The sequence below is a fragment of the Perognathus longimembris genome, chromosome 1 (genome assembly GCF_023159225.1).
Source record: "Perognathus longimembris pacificus isolate PPM17 chromosome 1, ASM2315922v1, whole genome shotgun sequence".
Classification (NCBI taxonomy): Eukaryota; Metazoa; Chordata; class Mammalia; order Rodentia; family Heteromyidae; genus Perognathus; species Perognathus longimembris.
Window position 1 is genome coordinate 61,646,623 of NC_063161.1, and position 26,539 is coordinate 61,673,161.

General features: G+C 37.8%; 1 protein-coding gene across 9 annotated transcripts in view; it reads right to left on the minus strand.

Moving 5' to 3' along the window:
• Positions 1–5,175: 5,175 nt before the first annotated feature.
• The window catches only part of Lrrk2 (leucine rich repeat kinase 2), a 137,995-nt gene continuing 116,631 nt past the window's right edge, over positions 5,176–26,539 (minus strand). For 7 of the 9 annotated variants that reach the window (XM_048366378.1, XM_048366363.1, XM_048366395.1 and 4 more), the window contains 11 exons: positions 23,071–23,241; positions 21,150–21,250; positions 18,826–19,020; positions 18,111–18,120; positions 16,829–17,009; positions 15,324–15,396; positions 14,041–14,225; positions 9,898–10,050; positions 8,783–8,991; positions 6,794–6,865; positions 5,176–5,828 (listed from right to left, as the gene is read on the minus strand). In XM_048366378.1, the coding sequence (XP_048222335.1) occupies positions 5,707–5,828; positions 6,794–6,865; positions 8,783–8,991; positions 9,898–10,050; positions 14,041–14,225; positions 15,324–15,396; positions 16,829–17,009; positions 18,111–18,120; positions 18,826–19,020; positions 21,150–21,250; positions 23,071–23,241 (1,472 nt within the window). In that variant the 3' untranslated portion in view covers positions 5,176–5,706. Of the gene's footprint in view, positions 5,829–6,793; positions 6,866–8,782; positions 8,992–9,897; positions 10,051–14,040; positions 14,226–15,323; positions 15,397–16,828; positions 17,020–18,110; positions 18,121–18,825; positions 19,021–21,143; positions 21,251–23,070; positions 23,242–26,539 lie in introns of those variants that run through there. The other 2 variants (XM_048366345.1, XM_048366411.1) reach the window with 2 other exon arrangements.

Genomic DNA, 26,539 nt, shown 5'->3' on the forward strand with positions numbered 1-26,539 from the left:
CCAAAAATGTCCATCAGAGAAAGAACAGACTGACTAATAAAATTGCTACTGGGGATTGGGCACCAGTGGCTCATGCCTGTAGTCTTAGCTACTCAGAAGGCTGAGATCTCAAGATGTGATTCACACAGGGTAAAAAAAGACAAACAACTACAAAAGCAATACTTGTAAAACTGTTTGGTGTAAATGAACTGAACAACTCATGGGGGTGGGGAAGAGAAAGAAGGAGGGGGGAGGGGGGAATGAGGGACGAGGTAACAAACAGTACAAGAAATGTATCCAATGCCTAATGTATGAAACTGTAACCTCTTTGTAATTGTTTGATAATATATATATAAAAGAAATGTACCCAATGCCTAATGTATGAAACTGTAACCTCTCTGTACATCACTTTGACAATAAATAAGAAAAAAAAAAGATGTGATTCAAAGCTAGCTCAGGCAGGAAAGTCCTTGAGATTCTTATCTCCAGTTAGGCAGCAAAAGGGCAGAAGGGGGCCATGCCTCAAGTGGTAGGGCGTCATCAGCCTTGAGGAGGAAAAGAAAAAGAAAAAAGCTAAGAGACAATGCCCAGACCCTTTCACATCCCAAGTAGCAGCATATGCACACATGCACGCGTACACATGCACACACACCACACACACACACACACACACACACACACACACACACACACACACACCAATTTACCAGCAAAAATCCTGAAGTGCAGCTGTGGCTTAAGGGGTAGAGCACCAGCCTTAAGAGCAAAGTGAAGAGAAAGCTTGAGGTTTTTTAGTTAAAGTTCCAGTATAGCACAAAAACAAATAAAACACTCCTTCCTCTTAATGACAAATATAAAGCACCTAAAAATTAGTTTGGGGAGAAAGATAAGAGAATCTGAAAAGAATATGCTCCTCATGAATACTGTGAGGAGAAATATGCAGTAGCAATTTTATATCTATATTTGAGGACACTGATACAAAGAGATTAAATAACAAGGCAAAATTAGGAGCAGGCTGACCTACTCAATACGAAGAAAAACATTAGTTCTTCCTGCCTATATACTTGTGTAAGAAAAGTTTTCCCATAAACTTTGGACTTAAATTCCAGACAGTAATTTACATTTTATATCGTATATTGCCTTACATTGTCCATCATGTGTAATTGTGTTACATAAATGTCCTCAGCACTGGCTGCCAGTGACTCACTTAATCCTAACTACTTGGGAGGCTGAGATCTGAGAATCATGGCTCAAAGCCAACCCTGGAGGAAAATCCCTGAGACCCTCATCTCCAAAACTCCTGACATATAGCTACAGCTCAAGTGGTAGATTGCCAGCCTTGGGTGAAAAAGCCCAGTGAGAGGGCATGACCCCTGTTCAAATCCCAAAACCAGTTCAAAAAACAAAACCTCAATGTTTCAAGTCCTGTCACTTTTCTTTCTTCCTGCTTACATTATCTTCAAAGTATAAAGGTTATTTGAATTATTAAATGATTTGCAAATCAACTTATATGATGACATCCTGGAAAGCCATTTTCTTTTCATGTAATGTCAATAATCTAAAAGGAAAATGCAAAAGGTACAACGTCAGCCATGAAGGATCGTTTCCTGCTTTGTAATTGACACCTGTTAACTATTTTTATGAAACAATTTTACATGCTTATGTCAAATAGTTGAGAACAGTTAGTCAAAATGTGATTGGCCTGACTTAAAAGCTCAATACAATTCATTTACAGTGACACATTTGCTCAAACTTGTGTTTACTTTTGGAATAAATGTACATCAATAAAGAAATGCTATTGTGTGTGACCAAAGCTTTTATTTATATTTGAAATTGAAGCCTTTTTGCTAAACATGGTTTATTGAGCACCAAAGAAACAGCCATAAATCAGCCATAAAAACAGTAAAGCTGAAATGATGTCATTTATTGATAATTTCCTACTGCAAGGCAAATAATTTGCCAGAAATTTTCACTTTTTTGTTCCCTACTGAGGCTTGAACTGAAGGCCTGGGCATTGTCCCTTAGCTTTTAAGCTCAAGGCTAACACTCTACCATTTGAGCCACAGCTTTAATTCTGGCTTTCTGATGGTTAATTGGACATCAAAGTCTCAAGGACTTTCCTGCCTAGGCTGACTTCAAACCCCAATCCTCAGATCTTAGCCTCATGAGTCTAGATTACTGTGTGAACCACCAGCACCCTGCTCATAACTAGTGTTTTGACAGAAGGAAATATCCCACTATTACAGATTGACATGTGATTTCAAGCAATGAATTTAGAAAAGGAATGCCAGTGGAACAATACAAAAAAAGAAAGCAAACATTTGAAACATGAAGGCTGAAATTACTTTTCTCATCTAGTCATGGATTTCTTTAGAGAAAACAAAAATATAATTTGAAGCCAGGTGTTAGTGGCTCACACCTATAATCTGGGTATTGAGGATCAAAGCCAGCCTGTGCAAGAAAGCCTGTGAAACTCTTACCTCCAATTAATCAGCAAAAAGCTAGAAATAGAGCTGTGGCTCAAGTGGTAGTGTCAGCACTTAGTGAAAAAGTTTAAGGATAGGGCCTATGCCCAGAGTTCAAGCCCCAGTACTAGCAATAATAGCAATTATAATAACAATTCAACTCTATGTAATAGTTGTAGATTTTGAAAAGCTTTGGCATGTATGGAATTGTCATTGATGGTTTGCAGACATAAATACAAAGAGACACACATTATGTAGTAGTATACAAATTATTAAATCCCTAGAGTACAGCTGATATTCAGCATGGAATTCTTTGTATCTGGTTTTGTGTGTAGCTTGGTTTGGATTAGATTGTGCATGCATTATTTTAGCACCAGATCCAAGTCCTGAAACATCCCACTATTGTCCAATTCAACAAGACAAGGGGTTGAGGCCAGGAAAACAAATTTATTCAAAAACCAAAGTCTGGGGCCATAACGCAGGTAATACAGTGCTGTTTTGCAAAAGTGAGACTCAGAGTTCAATCCCTAGCAAAACTAAAACACAGAACAAATGACAGAACAGCACCCAGAATTTAGCATGATGATACATGCCAGTAATCCCAGCTACTTGGGGTGTGGAGGCAGAATAAATGCATGCTTGAAGTCAGCACAGGAAAAGATTGTGAGACACTATCTCAAACAACAACCAAAAAAAATCTCAAAAGGGTCTGGGCCATAGATTATATGATAAAATGCTTTCCTAGCCAACGTGAATGCCCTGGGTTCAATTTCCATTGGTACAAAAAGAAAGGAAAACCAAACAGAAAATTGCGAATATCAGAGAGTCTGGCCAGAGCCCACCTTGGTGGAATGGGGGAGGTTTGAGGGGTTTAGGAAGAATCACAGACAGTGGGCTACCTACTCACAGGTGGTGTTCAGCACATCAATGTCACACACCTGACTCCTGTAGCCTAGTCACAGGAATCCTTCCATCTAGCAGCCTTCAAGAGCTAACCGCATTGCTTTCTCAGATTCTCCTTGTCAGTCATGAGTTTGTTCAGGTGAAGCTCCTGCTCAACTATACAACGGAAAGCAGAGAGTAGAGCTGCCCTACGGGCATCTTGCTGCTCACTAAACCCTTAGTTCTGTAAGAAAACCTGGATCACCAGACCTGGTCTCCATGCTCAGCTCCCTTTATCCTCATCTTTCTAGAAGGTGGGGAAATGACTTAGGCCATGTTATAAATGTTTCTCTGGGTATTTGGGCAACTTGACCCAGTTGACTTATCTAGTAAGTAATTGTAAATTTAGACTCAGTTCTTCCTAATTCTTGTTTTTCTTTCCTTTACTTTTTGGGGCAACTACTGGGGCTTGAACTCAGGACCTTGTGCTGGTGTTTATTTTTTATTTGTATCAGGACTTATGCTCTACTCTTTAAGCTCTTCTCCACTTCTAACTGTTGGGGGATAACCTGGAGAAAAGTGCCTGATAGATTTGTCTGTCTGGGCTGCCTTTGAACTGTGATCCTCAGATCTGAGCCTCCTGAGTAAATATGATCACAGTTGTAAGCCATGGGTGTTGGCTACACTTTATTTATTTTTAAAGAACCTGCACTTGCCTAGCTAGCAAGAGGGCCTCTGTTCATTCCACAGTGCCACAAAAATAAATAAAACCAATGCCTCAAAGTCATTGAATTCCCAGTATGAAGACTTTTTTCTATTGTGGTGAAGTATGCTTTGAATTAGTTGTGGCTCATTTATGACAAATGACAGGGGAAATTCTTTGTGATATACATGAAGTCACAGGTTCTTTTCACATACCTCAATATGGAAGATGAGGTTTTTATTGAAACATCTCCCTTCTTTTCATCTTAACACCTTCCCTCAAAGTTTATTATCCTCATGATTTTCTGATATAAACACACACATACAGTGTATGCAGATTGTACATCTCCAATCACTGAGATTTCTCCCATTCTATGGTTAAATTCTGACAGAATGGAAAATTGTCACAAATTTCAGTACTTGATGTGATACCTACCTGAAAACTTTTGTTCCGGCAAGGTGCCTGTGGCTCACTCCTATAATCTTAGCTACTCAGGAGGCTGAGATCTGAAGATTGCAGTTCAAAGCTAGCATGGGCAGGAAAGTCCATGAGACTCTTATCTCCAATTAACCACCCAAAAGCTGAAAGTATGGCTCAAGTGATATCCGACCTGCTTTAAGTGAAAAAAAGCCAAGCACAAGCATACCAGCACACAGACACACACACACACACAGCTTCCAAAAATATATCACGTGACTGAATGTTTTACTTATACAAATCTCAGGGTGTCCATATTTAAACATAAAATAGAAAAACTAGGAAAAGAGTGACTGAACATTTCCTGGATTTTGTATTTTCTGATTAGTAGTGGGTTTGTTTTTTTTGTTGTTGTTGTTGTTGGGTTTTGGGGGTTTCTTTTTTGTTGTTGTTTGTTTGTTGGCCCATCCTGGGGCTTGGACTCAGTGTCTGAGCACTGTCCCTGGCTTCTTTTTGGTCAAGGCTAGTGCTCTACTACTTGAGCCACAGCACCACTTCTGGCTCTTTCTGTATATGTGGTGCTGAGGAATCAAACCCAGGGCTTCATGCATGCCAGGCAAGCACTCTACCACTAAGCCACTTTCTCAGCCCCTGAATGGTAGTTTTAATTTTCTTTTAGATGAAGTTATATGAGATGCATTGTTCACATCAGTCACAAAGAAAAGTATGTCCCAATAGAGAGCTTTATTCATAAAAATCCACTTGACAACTCATAGTCCTATATCATAGTGCAATACTATAAGAAAGCTAACAAAGAATGTGTTACTCAGAAAATTGCCCAATTACTTTTAATCTACTCTGGAAAACTTCAAGAAAGGGAAATAAGCAACAATCTGACCTTAAGCAAGAACCTTAAACAAAGTTTACCTTGCATACAGATAGCAAAACAAAAGCAAATGACTTTTTCTACTTTAGTCTGAGTATTTCAATTAAGTCCTCCAATATATTTCTTTGAATTAACCTGCCAAACTAAGGTATATAGGAAATATAACATTGTATCTTAAAGTTCTATAAAACATACTTTTACTTGTCACTATTTTACATATATTTAAATTAAAAATATAACATATAAACATTCCTTCATATACACATGAGTCATCTCAAAAAGTGGAAGTGCCCTTTTCAAATGTAAACATTTTAAAATACATATTTACAAAATAACCATTTTCCCATGCAAAGTCTGAGATTTCTGATCCCCTTCTATTCAATGGATGTTTTTCTCATTTTTTCAGCTAATTCTTTCCTCACTTCAATGTGTTTTTCCAAATTTTGCACTTCATGTGGAAGATTGATATCCCAAATAGACAAGCAAGATTGTATTTCTAGAAAGAAAAAAATGAAATTAAATTTCAAAGATCCACTAAGAACACATTTTCATTTCTTTCGATTATTTATATTTAGCTGATTTGAGAAATTCACACAGACATAACTAAGTTATAACTAATGTAACTTAACTTTTAGCATTTATATAAAAAGCAATTCTGGAAAAGATTAACATTATAGAAACTACCGAATTTAAAGAAGAGAGTGGAAATTTCATACTCTGCCATTTCATTTACTGAAAGAAATGGAGCCATTTCAAATGGTGTACAACATTAAACTTCATATGAATATAGGTAAGTTATAAGGAAAAATATTCACATTTAATTTAAATTATAGATACTTCTCATTTTACAGTGGCTGTTGTATCTAACACATCTGAAAAAGTATTTAATACTCCTAAATCATTGAGACTTAATTTTGAAAATTATGCCAATTATTCAGCTGTAAAGAACTACCAATTAAAATATTGGAAAAACTGGGAAAGAGCAATGGAAGGGGTTAGACTGTCCAAAAAGAAATACACTCATTACCTGATTTATGTAACTATAACCCTTCTGTATACTACTATTATAATAACAATTTTTAAAAGGAAAAATTAATAAATAAAATAATAAAATAAAACACTGAAAATAGTAAGGGGTTGTGGCTCATGCCTATAATCCTGGCTACTCAGGAGACTGAGATTTGAGGATCATGGTTCAAGGCCAGCCATAGAAGAAAAGTCCATAAGATTCTTATGTCCAATTAATCAGCAAAAATCCAGAAGTGGACCTGCGATTAGAGTGGTAGAGAGCCAGCTGGAGTAAAAAAAGCCAAGCAAGAGCATAGGGCCCTGAGTTCAAGCCTAGAACTAGCAAAAAACAAAAACAAAAACACTGAAAGTAAAATTTCAGTAAATTTAGAAAACATAGCATGTGGTCTTCTCTGTCAGTGCACTTGAATACAGTACCCTCTTCAATATTACCTTTTTGTTGTTGTGTACCTTCTGTACTTTTCCGTTTGTACCCCAAAACCACCATGATATTTTTAAGACTTCCTTTAGCAAGACAAAAATATAAGAGCTTACTGTTAAAACCAAATATTCAACTGGATGGAAAAAAGTATAGTTGTCCCTGTCTATTTTAAGACACAAATATTTAGGTACTGAATTTATAATCCTGTTTTTTAGGTGCTATTTCCATTGCATTGAATAAAATATTCTTCAAGAAGACCAACTTTTTTTTTTTTTGAAAGAAAACTTATAATACTCTTTGTTTCAATGCTTATGTTTTAATCTTGGGTGGGAAAGCTAAAGGATAGTGTCCAGGTCTAGGATTCAAGCCCAGTACTTACAGACACACACACACACACACACACACACACACACACACACACGTCAATTGGCATGTCCAATGAATAAGAAGGAACATAGAAAGTAGCAAGTGAGGGACATGACCAAGATGCAGCTGCAACTCTCATATTGGCCTTGACAAGAGTGTCCTGATGCTTCAGAGATCCCACAAAAGGCAGAGGAGCACAGAGCCAGGTAGGCAAAAGGCACCCCCAAGGGGTCCTCATAAAACAGAAAGCTTGTGGGAGGCGGTGCTTTCGATAGCCTGCTGATCTGGGCACCTCACACACCAGTCCATGTCTGGGGAGAATTGTGAATTACCATGAGTCTTTTACTTCACTACTTTCTAACCCACTCTGTTAAAGCAGCTCACTTTGCTAGGTGAGCCAAACTGTCCCGTTTTCTATTTGCTGTAGACAACTAAGAAGACCATGCAATATAGCCTAATCTAAATAAATACTAAATAAATACGTTCTTCTTTTTCCCCCTTTGGTGGCATAAACTAAGTGATCATTATGATCATTTCTGATTTTTTCTGATATAGTCATGACACCATTTTTCCATCCTCAAAAAATTCTGAAAGATATGCCTATCTCACTCAATTCAACACACACACACACACACACACACACACACACACACACACACACACAATTTTTTTTTCTTTAAAGTCAGTTATAGTTGGACCTTGGTGGCTCATGCCTGTAACCCTAGCTACTCAGGAGACTGTGAGACTCGTATCAAAGAAAATTATTTAAAAGATGTGGAAAGCTTGACGATGCACAAAATAAACATTTGCTTTTAGTTCTTGGATGAAAAAGTAAAATATACTCAATATCACATATTTTCCACTTTTGCCTTAGATATAAAGGATAAGAGCAGCCAGGCACTGGTATCTTATGCCTGTAATCCCAGCTAATCAGGAGATTAAGATCCAAGGAGTATGGTTCAAAGACAGCCCAGCAGGAAAATCCATGAGACTCTTACCTACAATTAACCACCAAAAAGCTGGAAGCAGAGCTGTGGCACCAGTGGTAAAAGTGCCAGCTTGGCAAAAAAGCCAAGCAAGAAGACAAGACCCCAAGTTCAAGTCCCCAGGACTAGCATGTGCTCACGTGTGCACACACCCACATAGATGAAGTTTTACATTTCTTGGCTCAGCTATAGTGATTTGCTTCTCTTGTGGGGTATCTATATGGTTAAATATGTCTTTAATATTTTTTTTTAAATATCCAAGTATTATGTCTCCTTATGGAAACTTCTAAGACACAACAAATAACAGTGGAGATGGAAACTTTAAGGTTTTCTTTTTCAAGAAGTAATACATATTTTACAGTTTGGTTTGTTTTTGTTGTTGTTGTTGTTGTTGTTTTTGGGGGGGCCAGTCCTGGGCTTTGGACTCAGGGCCTGAGCACTGTCCCTGGCTTCTTCCCGCTCAAGGCTAGCACTCTGCCACCTGAGCCACAGCGCCCCTTCTGGCCGTTTTCCATATATGTGGTGCTGGGGAATCAAACCGAAGCTTCATGTATAGGAGGCAAGCACTCTTGCCACTAGGCCATATCCCCAGCCCCCATATTTTACAGTTTTAAAGATACTAAAACAATCTAAAGGAATGAAACTTGCCTAATTGTGCTGTCACCATGAGTCTAACAGAATCGCAGAAGTTGTTAATTATCCGTATGATTCGCCGAGTGGAAAGATCCAGGAGTAAAATATGGCCCCCTCCAGTTCCTATCCAGAGAGCCGTGTTCTTCTGAAGGCAGAGTGCCTTTACTCTCCCGGCATAGCACAGCCTGTGCTTTGATTCCTTGTTTATTTTTACCACGACTTCCCTAGAACCATAAAGAAAGCATGCATTAAAAGCATCATCAACTAGACTAGAATAAGTGCTTATACATACTCAGGTGTATTAACATCTTAAATTATGAACACAGGGCATTAAACATGCATTAATACAGAGGGGTATTGGTTCCAAGACCTAAGCCCCCACTGCAGTTCCCAAAATCTCAAATTCCTTATGTAAAAAAACCCAGTACTGGCAGATAGCTTACATGCATCTTCCTGTATACCTTAAGTAATCTCTAAAAAAATAAAATCTATGTGTCAGTACTGGGCTGAAACTCAAGGCCTCAAGCTTTTGTTTAACTTTTTGAATCAGGCTGGTACTCTTATCACTTGAACCACAGTTCCATGTCTGGCTTTTTTAACTGGTTACTTGGAGATAAGAATCTCACAGACTGTTTTACTTTGGCTGGCTTTGAACCTTGATCCTCAGATCTCAGCCTCCTGAGCAGGTAGGATTACAGGCATGAGCCATCAGCACTGGCTCATAATTTAATCTTAAGTATTAACATTTAATACTTATGTATGTAATTGTAACCCCTCTATATGTTTCCTTGACAATAAAATTAAATAAAAAATTTAACAGTATAATATAACTACATGTATAACACACAAGTCAGTGAAGCAATTTATAACAGTATTTTTTTCATTTGAGCATATTTTTGTCATATCATGAAGAAATCGAGTGTATTTCATGCTGATTCTTTCATTTCCCCCCACCAAAAAATTAGCAGGATGCCAAAAGATGATGCTGACTAGTATTAAATGACACTGTTCTTGAATTTTGTTTAAAAAATATTTAGAAGCTACAGGAACAGCAAGCCACAGGTCTTCTTTTAATGCAACCTGACTTGTAAAGACATCTCTTGCACATATAAAATAAACAAGGAATTTACTTTAAAAACTGCACGCAGTCTATTAGTTCACAGAGTTTTTCTGTTTTCTTGTCCCACACTTCCACGACAGGGCTGTTTTTCTTTGCGATATAGAGCACTGTGTCCACAGCAACTGCTATGATGTTCAAATCACTGAAAGCTGCATAGGAAAACCTAGAGAGGAAAAAAACCATGTCAGTAATGCTGGGCACTGGTGAGACACACCTGAAATCTGAGAACCTCAGTTTGAAGCCAGCCTAGGCAGACAACTCTGAGAAATTCCTATCTTCAATTAACCAACAAAAAGCCAAGATAAACAGAAAGCCCACAGACTGGGAGAAGATCTTTACCGGACATTCAACAGACAAAGGCCTCATCTCTAAAATATATGCAGAACTAAAAAAATTGCCTTTTTCCAAAACAAAACCGCAAAGAACCAATAGCCCCCTCCTCAAGTGGGCTAAAGACTTACAAAGAGACTTCTATGATGAGGAAATGAGAATGGCCAAGAGACATATGAAAAAATGCTCTACATCACTGACCATAAAAGAAATGAAAATCAAAACAACATTGAGATTCCATCTCACCCCAGTAAGAATGTCATATATCAAGAAAACTAACAATAACAATTGTTGGAGGAGATGTGGCCAAAAGGGAACCCTACTTCATTGTTGGTGGGAATGTAAACTGGTTCAGCCACTCTGGCAAGCAGTATGGAGATTCCCCAGAAGGCTAAACATAGAACTCCCCTATGACCCAGCAGCCCCACTTTTGGGTATCTATCCAAAAGACCACAAAAAAAATCACAGTAATGCCACCAGCACAACAATGTTCATCGCAGCACAATTTGTCATAGCGAGAATCTGGAACCAGCCCAGATGCCCCTCAGTAGACGAATGGATCAGGAAAATGTGGTACATATACACAATGGAATTTTATGCCTCTATCAGAAAGAATTACATTGTCCCATTTGTAAGGAAATGGAAGGACTTGGAAAAAATTATACTAAGTGAAGTGAGCCAGACCCAAAGAAACATGGACTCTATGGTCTCCCTTATTGGGAATAATTAGTACAGGTTTAGGCAAGTCATAGCAGAGCATCACAAGGCCCAATAGCTATACCCTTATGAACACATAAGATGATGCTAAGTGAAATGACCTCCATGTTATGGAAACAGTTGTAACTACTTTCAACGTCCTATGTGTATCTGTAGCTTCTATTATTGATGATGTTCTTGTATCACCTTCCTGTGGTTGTACCTACACTATCTCTGTAATCTTATCTGAGTATATTGGAAACCGTGTATACTGGTATTGGAAGTAGGAAATTGAAAGGGAATACCAAATTTGAGAGACACAGGGTAAAAAAACACAAACAACTACAAAAGCAATACTTGCAGAACTGTTTGGTGTAAGTGAACTGAACACCTCCGTGGGGGGGGGGGGAAGGGAAAGGGGGAGGAGAGAGCGGGGTATGAGGGACAAGGTAACAAACTGTACAAGAAATGTATCCAGTGCCTAACGTATGAAACTGTAACCTTTCTGTACATCAGTTTGATAATAAAATTTTGAAGAAAAAAAAGCCAAAAATGGAGGTTTGACTCAAGCAGTATAGCACTAACCTTTAAAGAAAAAGCTAAGAGTGTGAGTAGTAGAGTTTAAGACCAAGTACTGGTGTACACACACACACACACACACACACACATACACACACAGTACCTACAACAGAACCTTATACTAGGTCTTAAACATATAAAACATTGGCACTGATTTAAAAAAAAAACTGTCCTTTGTGCAATTGTTTCCTATTCAAAGCAATCTCAATTGAATATATAACTGTTATTTATTTACTTTGGGCTACTCTATGTTAGTTCCTCTTGATGATAGTAATAAAGATCATAGCTAGTGTTTATTTTGGAGTTGAGTTCTAATTTTAATTCTATCTGATTCTTTTTTTTTAAACTAGGATTGTTAGACAGGAGTTCTACCTTTGCACCACACCTCCAAACCTTTTCAAAACTAGCTATTTTGAGATAGGATCTCTCTCTTTGCCCACACCTAGACCTAAATCCTATTTATGTTTCTTGTTGTGGCTGGGATGACAGGAGCAATGAGCCATGCCCAGCTTCTCCTGTTGAGATGGGGTCTTTCAAACTGTTTTACTAGGGCTTGCCCAGAACCAAGATCTTTCCAATGTTAGCTTCCCATATATCTGGGATGACAGGCACCTGCAGCCATACTCACCTATTGGTTGAAAAGGAGTTTTGCTGGTTGCTTTTGTCCAAGATAACCTCAAACCACAATCTTCCCTATCTTGGCCTGCCAACTAGCTAGAATTAACAGGTGTGAGTCACAGTGCCTGGCTTTTATCTGCTTTTGTTTGTTTCTTTGTGCTATCACTGGGTCTTGAACTCAAGGTCTAATATTCTCCAGTTCTGCTTTTTTTTTTATTATGGCTGGAATGCTCCCATTTAAGCCACAGCTCCATTTTTAAGTTTTTGTCAGTTAATTGGAGACAAGAGTCTCTCAGGTTTGTCTGGCTGACCTGGGTCAAGCTGTGATTTTCAGATCTCAGCCCACGTAGTAGCTAGGATTATAGGCATGAGCCACCAGTGCCCAGCCTATCACCTGATTCTTTATACAATGTTATGCTGTATTTAACTTTTATGTGAATAACATTATATCTGTATCTTTGGAATAACATCATAAAATCTTTGTCATGAATGTTTGGAAAACTAAGAGTGCCACTGACATCTAGAATTATGAAACAATTAAATAGGGTATCTTCGCATGAATATAAGTCTGCCAAGTCATGAGGGGGTAAAATAAAATTCCACCACCCAAACATAATGAGAAAGTACAATGGTTCCCATATCTTCTATTTGAAAAATAAAAGACAATAATGGGAATTTTTAATTCTCTGTCTTTGAATTAAAGACATTTGGAGCTGTACACATTAACTAATGGATATAGGCCTCATCTATTTGCTGAGTTCTTAGCCTTTGAGGCATAACCTAAGTGTCAGCTTCTTTAGATGTTCTTCCTTGACCTAGAAATTGGACCAACCAGTTCCTTTCCCACTAGGATAGCTGTGATCTTATCCACTTATAGGATTTTTTTTTAATGAAAATAGAAGACTATTAGACACATTCACTACTAGACTGTAAGTGTAATTTCTTAAGGACAGCATCAATTCAGTAGTGGGCTGTTTGTTTTTGTTTTGTGTTCTTGTTAGTACTGGGGCTTGAACTCAGGCCCATGAGCTGTTGCTTAGTTAGCTTTCTTGCCCAAAGCTGGTGCTCTATCACTTGAACTACACTTCCATTTCTGTTTTTTTGCTGGTTATTTGGAAATAAGAATCTGTCAGAGCTGGGAGCTAGTGGCTTGCACATGTAATCCTAGCTACTCAGAAGGCTGAGATTTGAGGATTGTGGTTCAAAGCTGGGAAGGAAAGTCTTATCTCCAATTATCTACTCTGAAAAAGCCAGATGAAGTGCTGTAGCTCAAGTGGTAGAGTGCTAGCCTTGAGTACAAAGAGGCTCAGGGACAGTGCCCAGGCCCTAAGTTTGAGCCCCAAGATGATGAATGAAGAAAAGAAGGGTGGGAAAATGCAGCCATAATATTTAATGCACAGATGTGAAAATGGAACCAGGTAAACTGGGATGGGTGGGGTTGGGAGACATGAGAGAGATGTGAGGGATTAAAAAAAAAACATAAACATGTATGTAAACACATACAGGGTCATATGCACAGAGAAACAGACTGACTTTATTCAATGTATGGAGGAGTGAGATTCCATGGTGGAACACTATCAAACAATGAAGAGACAGTTTAGGAGAGGAAGCTAAAACATGTCCTGACTGTACAGTGGAGTTATTGGAAGGAGGGGTAGATGAATGGAGAAGAGGAAATGTGGTGAATACAGTCACAGACTCAATAGACACAGGTGGAAATGGAACTAGGAAACTTGATGGCATTGGTAGGGTCAGGTGTAGGCAAGAGGGGGCAGAGTGATGGAGGCATCAACTGATCAAGACACATGGCACACATAAAACAATATGTCAAATTTCAATACCCTCGGTATGATCCTTGAATAGAACCATCATTTGAAAAACAAAGAACAAGCACAAGGTAAAGAAGTTTCTCAGAAAGAAAGTAACCTACAGCTGGTTTGTCCTTGTCTCAATGAGCTTCTGAATGGAGAAGTCATTAGAGAATGAGAAAACCTTTGTGCCACATCCTCCCCACATGATGTGTTTCTCAGAGGAATTCATGGATTCACTCAAGCACATAAGTGGAGTGCTTGCATCTCCCAGGCTCAGGGTCTTCAAGGGAGCCGCTCCTTTACACTGCAGCAACAAAGAGAAAACACAACCAGTGGCTAGAGGATCAGTGCACCCACAATCAAACTATAATGTTTTGTGACCTCTTCAGCTACTTTCCATATTAAATGATTAGAGATATTAAAATAAAATTTCAAAATGCTGTTCAGAGTGCCTATGAAAACAGGGTTTAATGAACATAGTATTCAAAATGTAATCCTTATAGTTAATGGGTCACTTCATGCCAAAAAAATGTACCAAAAATAACCTAGTGATTAGACTCTAATTCTGGGTCTCAGCAGACATTTGGTGTCCAATCCAAAGTTAGGAATGGGAGCTCGGCTCTAGTGCCTGATGCTTGTAGTCCCAGCTACTTAAGAGGCTAAGTAAGATCTGAGAATTGTGTTTTAAAACCAGCCCAGGCATGAAAGTCCATGCAACTCTTATCTCCAAGTAACCACCACAAAGCTAGAAGTGGAGCTGTGGCTCAAGTGGTAGAGCACTAGCCTGGAGCAAAAAAGATAGGCAACAGCACCCTGGCTCTGACTTCAAGCCCCAGGACCAGTACAAAAAGAAAAAAAAAGCTATAAATGGGTAGGAATGGATCCACAGATGAATGAATGGATAGAAGAATAAACACTGCAATGACTAAATAGGAAAGTAAAGAACAGAATGTTAGATGACTTCTTCAATATTAAAGAAAATTTAATGGCATGTCATATTTATTTGTGGAGCACGTGTACTTATTTGTATCTTTTGCTAGGACTTGAACCCAGGGCCACCTTAAGCCAGATTACAAATTTAGGGACTCTTTGTCATTGTTTTTTCCCATGGTATGTGTATAGAAATAACCTGCTTCACTTATATAAATTGTAACCACACCTAACATTATAAATTAGCCCTCAGTTATTATGTTATATCAGCTCATTCCTATAAAATATATTGGTAAACAGTTTCTTTCAATTATTTACTATGTTTGAAATTTTATGAAGCAATAGAAACATGAAGAAGCATGTTTGATCCTCATTACTTACCTAGGAGTTGATAGTTACACTCAAGTTACATAAGACATATGAAATCCATGTTTAAAATTTAAAAAGTATAAGGAATGTATGTGACATTTACCTTAACAGCTTTATCTTCAAAAACTGCTAAGTTACCATTAGCAGTTCCCACCAAAAGAAAATTTTTCTGCTTGCTAAAAGAAAAGAAATGAAAATGGTTTAAAGAAGAACATTTATGTTGACTAAGAAGACATTCTGCTTCTCCCCAGCTTGAATAAAGGTCACATGTCTGACTGTAAACTTTCCTTTTCTTAAAGCACTGACTTCTCAAAACTTTGTATTATAAATTACTTCTCTGTTCCTTTGAAGTGTAAATCTTCTTTTTTTTTAGGTGGGAGGCATCTTGGGGCTTAAACTCTGGGTCTAGGTGCTCAAGGCGAAGCTGGTGCTCTACCACTTGAACCACAGGTCCACTTCTGGCTTTTTTGCTTAGTTAAATGGAGAAGAATCTCACAGACTTTCTTTCCCAGGCTGGCTTTGAATCATGATCCTCAGATTTCAGCCTCCTGAGTAAGAATTACAGGTGTGAGCCTCTGGCAACTGGCATATGTATATATGTATATATATAGTCAGTACTGGGGATTGAACACAGAGCCAGAGCATTGTCCCTTAGATTTTGCACTTCTGACAGGCATTCTACCACTTAGGCCACACTCCACTTCTGACTTTTTGCTGATTAATTACAGAGAAGAATCTTATGTACTATTCTGCCCAGGCTGGCTTGGAACTGTGATGCACAGCTCTCAATCTCCTGAGTAGCTAGGATTATAGGAGGGAGCCACCAACTCCAGGCTGAAGTGTAAATCTTTACTCTACCCAACCTACAACCAGTTTTAGAACATAGGAAAGCTTTCCTCAACAACTGGAAGCCATCTTTTTGAAATGTAATCCTCAGGAAAGACTTGATTTGATTTCCAGTTTCAGGGGGAAAGGGAGAGGCCTACCTTCAATAAGGGATAATTAGATAAGGCAGGTAATCACATGAACAATATTCCATCATCCATAATATCTTTGAATACCCTTCCACAACTGTAGCTCATAACTTCATTTTCAGTGTTTTTGCTAGTTAAATGGAGTCTCATGGACTTTGCTTCCCAGGCTGGCTTTGAACTGTGGTCCCCAGATCTCAACCTCCAGAGTAACCAGGATTACAGTCACGAGCCACCAGTACCCAGCCGAGATAAAATGTTAATGGCTCCAAAAAATGGTCCTGCCCAAAATGTTACAACTCCCATCTGATGACTGAAATGTTGCCATTTAGGAATATTTCATCAGAATAGAATGACAAGGGTCCAGTAATTTATAAAATCTATTAATAACTTAATGACTCAGAGTCATGGTTGAGGTGATAGCCAAAACAAATAGTTGACTAGTTTTATAATTGTTTCAGCTAAATCTAGATACAGAAAAAACAGCAATGCAGCCTCTCTCTCCCAATTCTCTTAAAAAGGTAAGCCAATGAGAAGTATCTTAAAAAGGAGCCATTTCTGTAGATACAGCAACCATTTTACACATTATTAAGTCATCTCAAAGGCCTATGATCTCCCAACTAAGTGACAGCCATACCTCTGCTTGGAGCAGTTACAATACAAGCAAGTAATGGAATCAGTCATCTTTTCCAGGGTATGCCTCTTGGTCCTGTCTTCAGCATTGATGGCCAGGAGAACACCAGACTGTGTCCCAGACACGATCCAGTTCTCCTTCTCAGCAGAGAGATGCACAAAGGCCAAGCACAATATTCTACTATCTTCAACGTCCTGGTGGAGAAAAGAAAACACAATTTAACAAGCTTAGTTTTTGTTTAACTTACTAGAACTTAATTCAGATAGACTTATCAATCTATGTCACTCTTACTACATTTGCATGTTTGCTTTTGAAAACAATGCCAATTTGTCTGAATTTTCAACACTATATAAGTTGCCTAACAAGTAAAGCTTTCCTATCTAGAATGCATCTGAAACTGGTAAGCAAATAAATGGAGTCATTGTATTAGATATGTACTATGTAAAAAATTAGTGATGGATCTTGCCAGGAAGAATGAGAGGGAAAAAATGGAGGGAAACAAAGGAAGGGGTGACATTGCCTAAAAAGCATTCTGAAGTTGTAAGCCCTGTGGACAACTTCTTAAAAATAACAATAAAAAGGCCTAGGGGTGGGCTCAAGTGGCAAAATACCTACTCTAATAAACTTAAGGCCTTGAGTTCAAAACCCAAGACTACAAAGAAAACATTTTTTTTAAATCCTCTTTAGTGGAAAAGCTAATGGAAAAATGTGTGTCACACATGTAATCCTAGGTACTCAGGCAGCTGACATCTGAGGATCAAGTTCGAAGTCAGACCTAGAAAAAAGTCTGTGAGACTCTTATCCCAATAGAAATGGAGCTGTGGCTCCATTTAAGAGAAAAAGCTAAGAGACAGTGCCCAGGCCCTGAGTTAAATAAATAGACTAATTTTGAACTGATTTTAACTAAAGTTAAAAATTATTAAAAAAATTGAAAAAAACCTAATCAAGTCATATTGCATAGAAAACACAGAAGAGAGAGAGTGTGTTTAACCTTAAGCATAAGTTTAGGCACAACATTTCTATTCCAAGGCAAAAGTCAACATTGTAGATTACTTTTTTTTTTTTTTTTTTTTTTGGTGGGTTGTGAGGCCTGAACTCAGGGACTGGGTACTAACCGTGAGCCCTTTTGCTCACTTGGAGACACAGCTCCGCTTGTGGCTTTTGAGTGATTAATTGGAGATAAGTGTCACAGAGGCTGGGGACTTAGCTCAGCGGGAAAGTACCCGCATGGCTAGTGCAAGGCCTCGAGTTCGGTCTTCAGCTCTGGGGAAAAAAAGAGTCTCACAGGAACTTTCCTGCCTAGGCTGGCTTGGAACCACAATCTTCGGATCTTAGCCTCCTGAGAAGCTAGGATTACAGGTGTGAGCCACTGGTACCCTGCTAATAGGTTGCTTTCTAAGTGTAGAAATGTGTCTAAATATTTGCCAGTACAATTTACTGACCCATCTTATAAGAGTTTCTTCCAGATTCTTCAGACATATCCTTCTCCCACCTCCTGTGAGGGTTGGCTACCAACAGCTCAGGGCTATGGTCCCTAGAGAATTCCCTGAGCTGAAGATTCACTTCCCGCCTCTGAGCAGATGGCAGCCAATGACTGATTTGTGAGTTTGAAAAACTGGTAGTTCCCTTTGCCTGCTGGTGGGAACATTCTGTGGTTCTATTTACACAGCAGAGCTCTGTGTGGGCAGAGACAAGAGTCAACTTCCTCAATACCCATTTTTGCTATGCTTTTCTTCTATACCTTCTTGCTTCCTTAAACCATTTGCATGGGATTATCTTGGGCTTTGTGTTTGGACACTCTGGATTAAGGTACACATGTACCTTATTTATTTGTTTGTATTTGAAAATGAAACAGACTAATTTCATATGAATACTCTTGTTGTAATGTAAAGTCAAGTTAATAACACATCTATATTGGCTCTTCCTTGATTCCTTCCAAAGTAATGTTTACATGGCATACGCTTGAGGATATTCTAATTTAAAGGAGTATTTTGACTCACCTCAGTAGTGTGTTCTTCAGTGTTTAAGTCAAGAAAAGAGAGCTGGCCTTTGTCTGTGTGCCCACAGCCCAGCCAAATGCTTGCATTATTGCTGTTAGAATTTGTAGCAACCATGCATTCAGCTATAATGTTTTTTGATATTGAAATGTGTTTCATCAGACAGATTAGCTCAGCTGAATTCAGAATGTCAAAGACCTAAGAAAGTTAAAAGATAACAAAACATCACTTGTCAAGTGTACACATCTCTTCTTTAAAAAGGTCAAATATAGAACTACTACTCAGGATGCTAAGACCAGAAGACAGAAGTTCAAAGCCAGCCCAAGCAGGAAAGTTTATGAGATTTTTTATCTCCAATTAAAATGAGCAAAAAACTGAAAGGGAAGATGTGGCTTAAGTGGTAGAGTGCCAGACTTGAGTGAAAAAGCTAAGGGAGAGTGTGAAGGAAGCACTGGTTCCAGCTCCAGTATTAGCAAAAATAAAAAATAAAAATAAACATAAGAAAAAAAGAAGTTAGATTTAATATCATAAATGTATTATTGCCCCCATCAGTTGTCCATAGATTTTGTATACATCAAATTCAAAGCATAATATGTTCATCTTAAGACAAATGCAAGTGAATATAAATTTTGTGTAGAATTAAGCTCAAGAGTAGCCAATACTATCCACCATGAGAAAAATAAGCAAGGAGAGTGGATTACTACAAGAGCTACAAGAAGTACTGGAAAGCTGCCCAGTGCACCGGAAGGGTAGGGGGGTGTCTATCTCCTATCATTGGCTACAGCAGGCCAGGAACTAATCAATAAGGGAAGCTGGAAAAATTAGTTTCTTCATATGGAAATGGGAAACTGGACCCAGATAAAAATATCAATTCTAGATAGATTAAAAATGTAAATGTAGGGCTGGGGATATAGCCTAGTGGCAAGAGTGCCTGCCTCGGATACACGAGGCCCTAGGTTCGATTCCCCAGCACCACATATACAGAAAACGGCCAGAAACGGCGCTGTGGCTCAAGTGGCAGAGTGCTAGCCTTGAGCGGGAAGAAGCCAGGGACAGTGCTCAGGCCCTGAGTCCAAGGCCCAGGACTGGCCAAAAAAAAAAAAAAGTAAATGTAAAAGCATTTTTTTTAATTTTTGAAGAAACCAAATGTACAGATTTTTGTGAATTCTGTGAAAAAATGGCTTCTTAAAATAAGCCCTGAAAAGTAAAGGTCATTGAATTTATTCATATTAAAATCTTAAAATGCTGTTCATTAAAAAGTACCCCAAAATGAATGGGTAAATGTTTTTTTTTTTTTTCCTTTTCATTTTGTGCTGATACTAGGGCTTGAATTTAGGGCCTAAGAGATGTCCATTACCTTGGTGCTCTACCACTTGAGCCACAGCTCTACTTCTGGCATTTTGCTGGTTAATTGGAGATGAGAGTTCTAGACTTTCTTGCCTCTACTAGCTTCAAACTATGATCTCAGATCTCAGCATCCTGAGTAGCTAGTATTATAGGCGTGAATCCATGTGCCTGGCTTGGATGTTTTATTTTTTGTTTTATAGTCCTGGAGTTTGAACTCAGGGCCTTACTTACTACACATGTGCTCTATCATTTGAGCCATACCACTAGTCCCTCTGGGAATTTTTTTTAAAGGCAAGCCATACAATCTCAGAAAATTTCAACATATATAACCAGCAAAGAATTTGTATACCATTGAAATATCTTTTTCTTGTATAACTTAGAAGTAAAGAACTCAATTTAAAAAATTCACTAAGGCCAGGCACTGTGGCTCATGCTTGTAATCCTACGTACTTGGGAGGCTGAGATCTGAGAATTGCAGTTTAAAGCCAACCTGGGCAGGAAAGGCTATAAAGACTCTTATCTCCAATAAACTGCTCAAAAAGCCACAAGTGGAGTTGTGGCTCAAATGGTAGAATGCTAGCCTTGAGCAAAAAAAAAAAAAAAAAAAAGCTCAAGGACAGCATTCACGCCCTGAGTTCAAACCCTAGGACTGACACACGTGCACACACACACAAATGCACTAAACTGTGGATAAGCTTTTCACTGATGAGAAATCATACATATTAATAGTAATCACAGAAAGACATACAAACATTTCTGGGGTATTCTCTAATTTTGGTTTGTGTACCAGGATATTAGTTTTGTCTCATGAACATTCTTCATACTATGTGGGTATATGTTTATTTAGGTATTAGAATATATACACACACATATATATGTAAATACATATGTGTTCGATTACATATATACACACACTCACATGTATCTACGATATATGATGTTCTGTAAAATATATTAAAAGATTTTGATCATAAGAATACCTGGGCAGAAGTAGGCCTTTCCTGAGGGTTTTCTTTCAAACATTTTTTAATTAGCTTCTCTACCATAGGCCATGGGGTACAGCCATATTCTTTAACCGGATCTAAAACATTAAAAACATCATAGCAGTATGCTAAACAAATAAAAAATTATTCCACTTCCTTTCAATGTATATTAGAAGTCTAGACAGTACACAGGAAAACCTTGTTCTCTTGTAATCTATATTTATTGTAAATGTACTTATCACAAATTAATTTTTATAATTTGATCTCCACTAGAGACAACAAAAACATGACCTATTTGTCATATATTTAAAAACACAAATATGAACTGGGAAAAATAAGATAATTCCATTCCATTTTTACAGTTAAAATAGACATAATACTCCTGCTCAAACAATATTTATACTTCTATGTAAATATTCAAAAGAAACAGGTGAGTCCAGTTCTGGTGGCTCACTTCTATAATCCCAGCTACTCAGGAGGCTGAGATCTGAGGATTGCAGTTGAAGCCAGCCTGGGCAGAAACGTTCATGAGATACTTATCTCCACTAAACCAGCAAAAAAACTGGAGGTGGAAGTATGGTTTGAGTGGCAGAGTGCCATCGTTGAGCAAGTAATGCCAATTGATAGTGTAAGGCCCTGAATTCAAGCCTCAGGATGTTGAACTCAGGGCCTTACACTATCAATTGGCATTACTTGCTCAAGGATAGCACTCTGCCACTCAAAAAAGTACCCACACTATCACTGTATCTTATCTGAGTACATTGGAAACTGTATATATTGGTATTAGAACTAGGAAAGTGAAAGGGAATAGCAAAAATCGAGAGACAAAGGATAAAAAGACAAAAGATTACAAAAGCAATACTTGCAAAACTGTCTGGTGTAAACCAACTGAACAACTCATGGGGGGGAGGGGGAGGGAGGGAGGAGGTAACAAACAGTACAAGAAATGTACCCAAGGCCTAATGTATGATACTGTAACCTCTCTGTACATCACTTCGACAATAAATAAGAAGAAAAAAAAAAGAAGAAGAAAACCAGAATAAAGAAAAAAAGAAATGAGAGGGAGAGGAAGAGGAAGAGGGAACAGGAGAGGGAGACAGGGATGGGAGGGGTGGAGGGAAGGGAAGAGGAGGAAGAGAGTGAGGGGGAGGGAGTCTGAGAGTGAGAGAAGTACTGAAGATAAACTTTAAATTCTACTTTGGGAAGGAAAGTAATAGTCAAGTGTTGAATGACCAAGTCTTACAATTTCTTGAGTGCATGTGGCAACCACTCCAAATGAGGTTTGAACTCATTAAATATTTATTTACCAATTCTTGAATATTCATTTATATAAATTATTAGAACTCAAACTTCCATTCCTGCATGTAAATCATTTTGTTCCAAGGAAAGGGAAACACTCCAGTGTTTTAGTACCTTTTATGAGAACTCAAAGTGATTAAATGCTGGGGTTTCAACTGCAATTTTCCTTTCTTGAGTATTCTTCTCAATACAGCACACCCAAACCATCAATACTCACTTTAGAATTTTGAAGCCTAAAATGGGTCCATTTTTCAAGTTATTATTATTAGTGTAACACAGAATTTAAAAGAATATCTATGTGATAAGCTGAGAAACAAATTTAACATATAATTATTTGTATGTACATGCATGTGTATATGCTGGTACTGGAGCCTGAACTCAGAACCTCTACCTCTTGCTTAGCTTTTTCACTCAAGTATGTCACCCTCTCATTTGAGCTACATCTCCAGTTTTGGTGTTTGCTGGTTAATCAGAGGTAAGAGTCTCTCAGATTTGTCTGCTAAGGCTAGATTTGAACTATGATCTTCATCAGGCTCCTGAGAAGCTAGGATTACAGGTATGAGTGAGCCACCAGCACTTGGCTATGGAAAATATTTATTATAGATAAAACGGTACTTACCAGGTAATTTTCCTTGTAGTGCTAATTCATCAAACTCACTTGGAAACTTCAAACCTTCTACTATTCTACCTCCAGTTGTCAAAATGTCATAGAGTAACAGGCCAAACGAGTACACATCAGCCTGCTGATTGTAAATGACATTTCCTCTGGCAACTTCAGGTGCTCGAAATCCTGAAAGGAAGCATATACAGCAATGAGCATGGACAAGACCAGGCCTGTAGCTCCACAGAGACAGGAGGAGGAGGTCAGAAGATGAATTCAAATGGAGACCCTGTCATCTCTCTAGGGAAACACCTTTGTCAAGTCAGCTACTCACTTGGCATGAGGACATCTCAAGCCAAGGCTGATCTTTAAGGTTAATAATGTCTTTCAGTCTTTATAAATTCTTATACTTCCAGTATAGGATCTTCAATCTTTTTCGGTGTGTATATGACAGTACTGGGGTCTAAACTCAGGGCCTGAGAAATGTCCCTAATTTTTTGTGATAAAGGCTGGCGCTTTACCATTTGAACCACAACTCCACTTCACCTTTGTTTCATGAAGTGGAGATAAGAGTCTCATAAACTTTCCTGCCTGGGCTGCCTTTGGTCCCCAGGTGTCAGCCTCCTGAGTAGCTAAGATTATAGGTTTGAGCCATCAGCACCTGTTAAAATCTTCAATCTTAAGACTACTCTGAAGGATAGTAAGGATAAACATTCAATGATAAATTATTGCGTAAAAATTGATAATTAAAGAAATGAAGCCTCACAGGAAAAAAAAGTGTATAATTTTCTGCTTTTTCTTTATGCTGGTCCTGGGGTTTGAACTCAGGATCTGGGTGCTGTCCCTGAGCATTTTTGCTCAAGGCTAGTTAGTGCTCTACCACTTGAGCCGAAGCTCCATTTCCAATTTTTTGATGTTTAATCGGAAATAGGAGTTTCACAGACTTTTCTGCACAAGCTAGCTTTAAGTTGTGATCCTCAGACCTCAGCCTCCTGAATCACTAGGATTACATACATGAGCCATTGGCATCTGGCGCAATTCTTATTCCTAAATAATAACTATTACCAATGTAGGACATTAAGAACATAGGATGGACATTTCCAAATCTCGTTCCAAGTCACTTGAACTCAAGTAAAATCCCAGTGTCTTAGCAATGTCCAGAACTTAAGACTCCATTCTATCCAACAAAAACCCTAACTAAGAGAAGGAGCATAGTGGTAAAGTGCTTACCTAGTTCTCTACCACCAATTTCCCGCACCACAAAATAAATATATTAGTTAATTAGCTTAAAAAATCAAAGTCTACTTTTTAAAGCATATTCCTAATAGTCTTTTAGAAGGAAATAAAATAACTACTTCATTCAACAAGAAATAATTCACTTTAAAATTCTTCAGGGAGAAAAAATAATTTCAATGTTATTGGTAATAGTAACTAATAGTTAACAATCTAAAGAAATATAAACATCAAAGAAAAATGACTCAATAATGTATTTGATGCAGTAAATTAAATAACATTTATGCATAATATACATATACATAATATGCTTAATATAAATAAAATGAAAATATAAGATTTAATTCCACATAGATGTTATTATGTGTGAAAAAATCAACTGAATTAATTTTCCTAACTGTGATAATGTCACCAATACTATGCAAACTAAAATTTTTATTGTAAGAAAATACATGTGGATATATTGTTATGTCAAAACACTGTGGTCCATAGTAACATTCAAAGAGAGTAGAACAAGTAGTTCAAAATCCATGAACCCAGCTCTCCTGTATGAAGGCTTATATTGTTGTGTTCTTTTGTTTTCTCTAGGCCTCATTTTTTCAAATGAAAAAGTTGATATGTCTTATATAATTAAATAATAAAGAGAAATATACCTGAAAGTGATAGAGATTTATGCATTTCCATTTTCATATTTTTAGATTTGGTTTTACAATAAGAAATTAGATACTTCTAGTAATTTAAATTTGCAGTTAGGAGAATTCAACAGTGTATGAATTCATGGCCTTTAAGGAATAAATGACCTGAGCCACAGATACATTTAACCAGAGTCTACCAGCCAAAGATGAGGTCAGGCAGTCCTCCTGGTTGAAGAGATGAGAAGTGATAAAAGGATGGAGGGGACAAATTTGAGTACAATAGTCTCTACTGTTCTAATTATTAACATCCGAACACCTCTCAAGAGAATGACAGACAAATGGACAGATTTGTGGAAGGTAGATAAATAAAGATAGATACATAGAAGACACACAGAATAGGTAGATGAGGTGATAGATTGCTTGATTGATTTACACAAATAGGCTGATGTATGTGTGTATACAGATAATATAGAATATATTCATTTAACAGTGCTATATATTTACATATTGTATGAAGCTACTGATACAGTATTTCAGTCCTAAATATATTGTGTATTTCCTTTGAATCAGGACTTTTTTTCTTTTATTATGGTTGAATATAGATTGTCTCTCAAGGGATCATGTGCTGAAGGCTTAGACTAATGCAGCAGTGTTCAGAGGGGCCCAGCTCTAGAATTAAGTCATTGATGATATGTTCCCTTGAAATCTCTCCCCCCGCCCTCCCCTTTCTGGCTGTGATGAAGTGAGCAGTCTCCTCTTCCACACATGCTTCCCACCATGACATTCTGCCTCACTTCAAGTGCAAACCAGTGGAACCAATTGGACTAAGTGGACCATGGATGACCACTTATGAAAACATGAAATAAAAATAAACCTTGCCTCCTTTAAAGTGGATTTTTTTCAGAAATTTTGCCACAGCAATGAAAGCTGATGTCATCTACATAACAACCATACCATTCCCTAAACCAATAAATTGTACACATCATTAAGAGTTATAAAACAGAGCCCCAAGAAGGAGTGCCAATGGCGTGATATAAACAAACCACCATGCTTGTCATTTCTATTGCATTTCTATAGCATTTCATAGCTATCATCCAGAACATATGATCTATTGTACATAACCATCTCCTGAGGTAGATGGAGGAGATGGCCTCTTTTGCTAATGGTATATATCTTTCAAAACTATTCTGGTTGTTTTCCTAAAACCAGAGATATAATCAGAGTCAAGGATACTTAAAAATCATTAGCTACCCACCCATTAGCTAGTTCATTAACAGTATTTATCCTTACCTTCTTAGAATTTTAAAAGGGATTTTAAAGAGTAATTCAAGTCTCTTTAAATCATTTATTATTCATTCTGCACACTAACTGGGTATCTATTATACAAGGTACTATTCAAAGACTACTAAACTACTCAGTGTTTTTCTTTCCTTGATAAATTTTCTATTAGAATTTGAAATCATAGGGTCATAGAGGAAGAAGCTCAAGGGGTCAATTAGTCTAATTTCTAAATTCTCACCCAGTGCACATCTCCATTTATAATAGTTTTCACCTCTCTGGCATCAATGACAATTGGGAATTGCCCACAAAGTTTGAATTTTTTTCACATTGATTCAAAA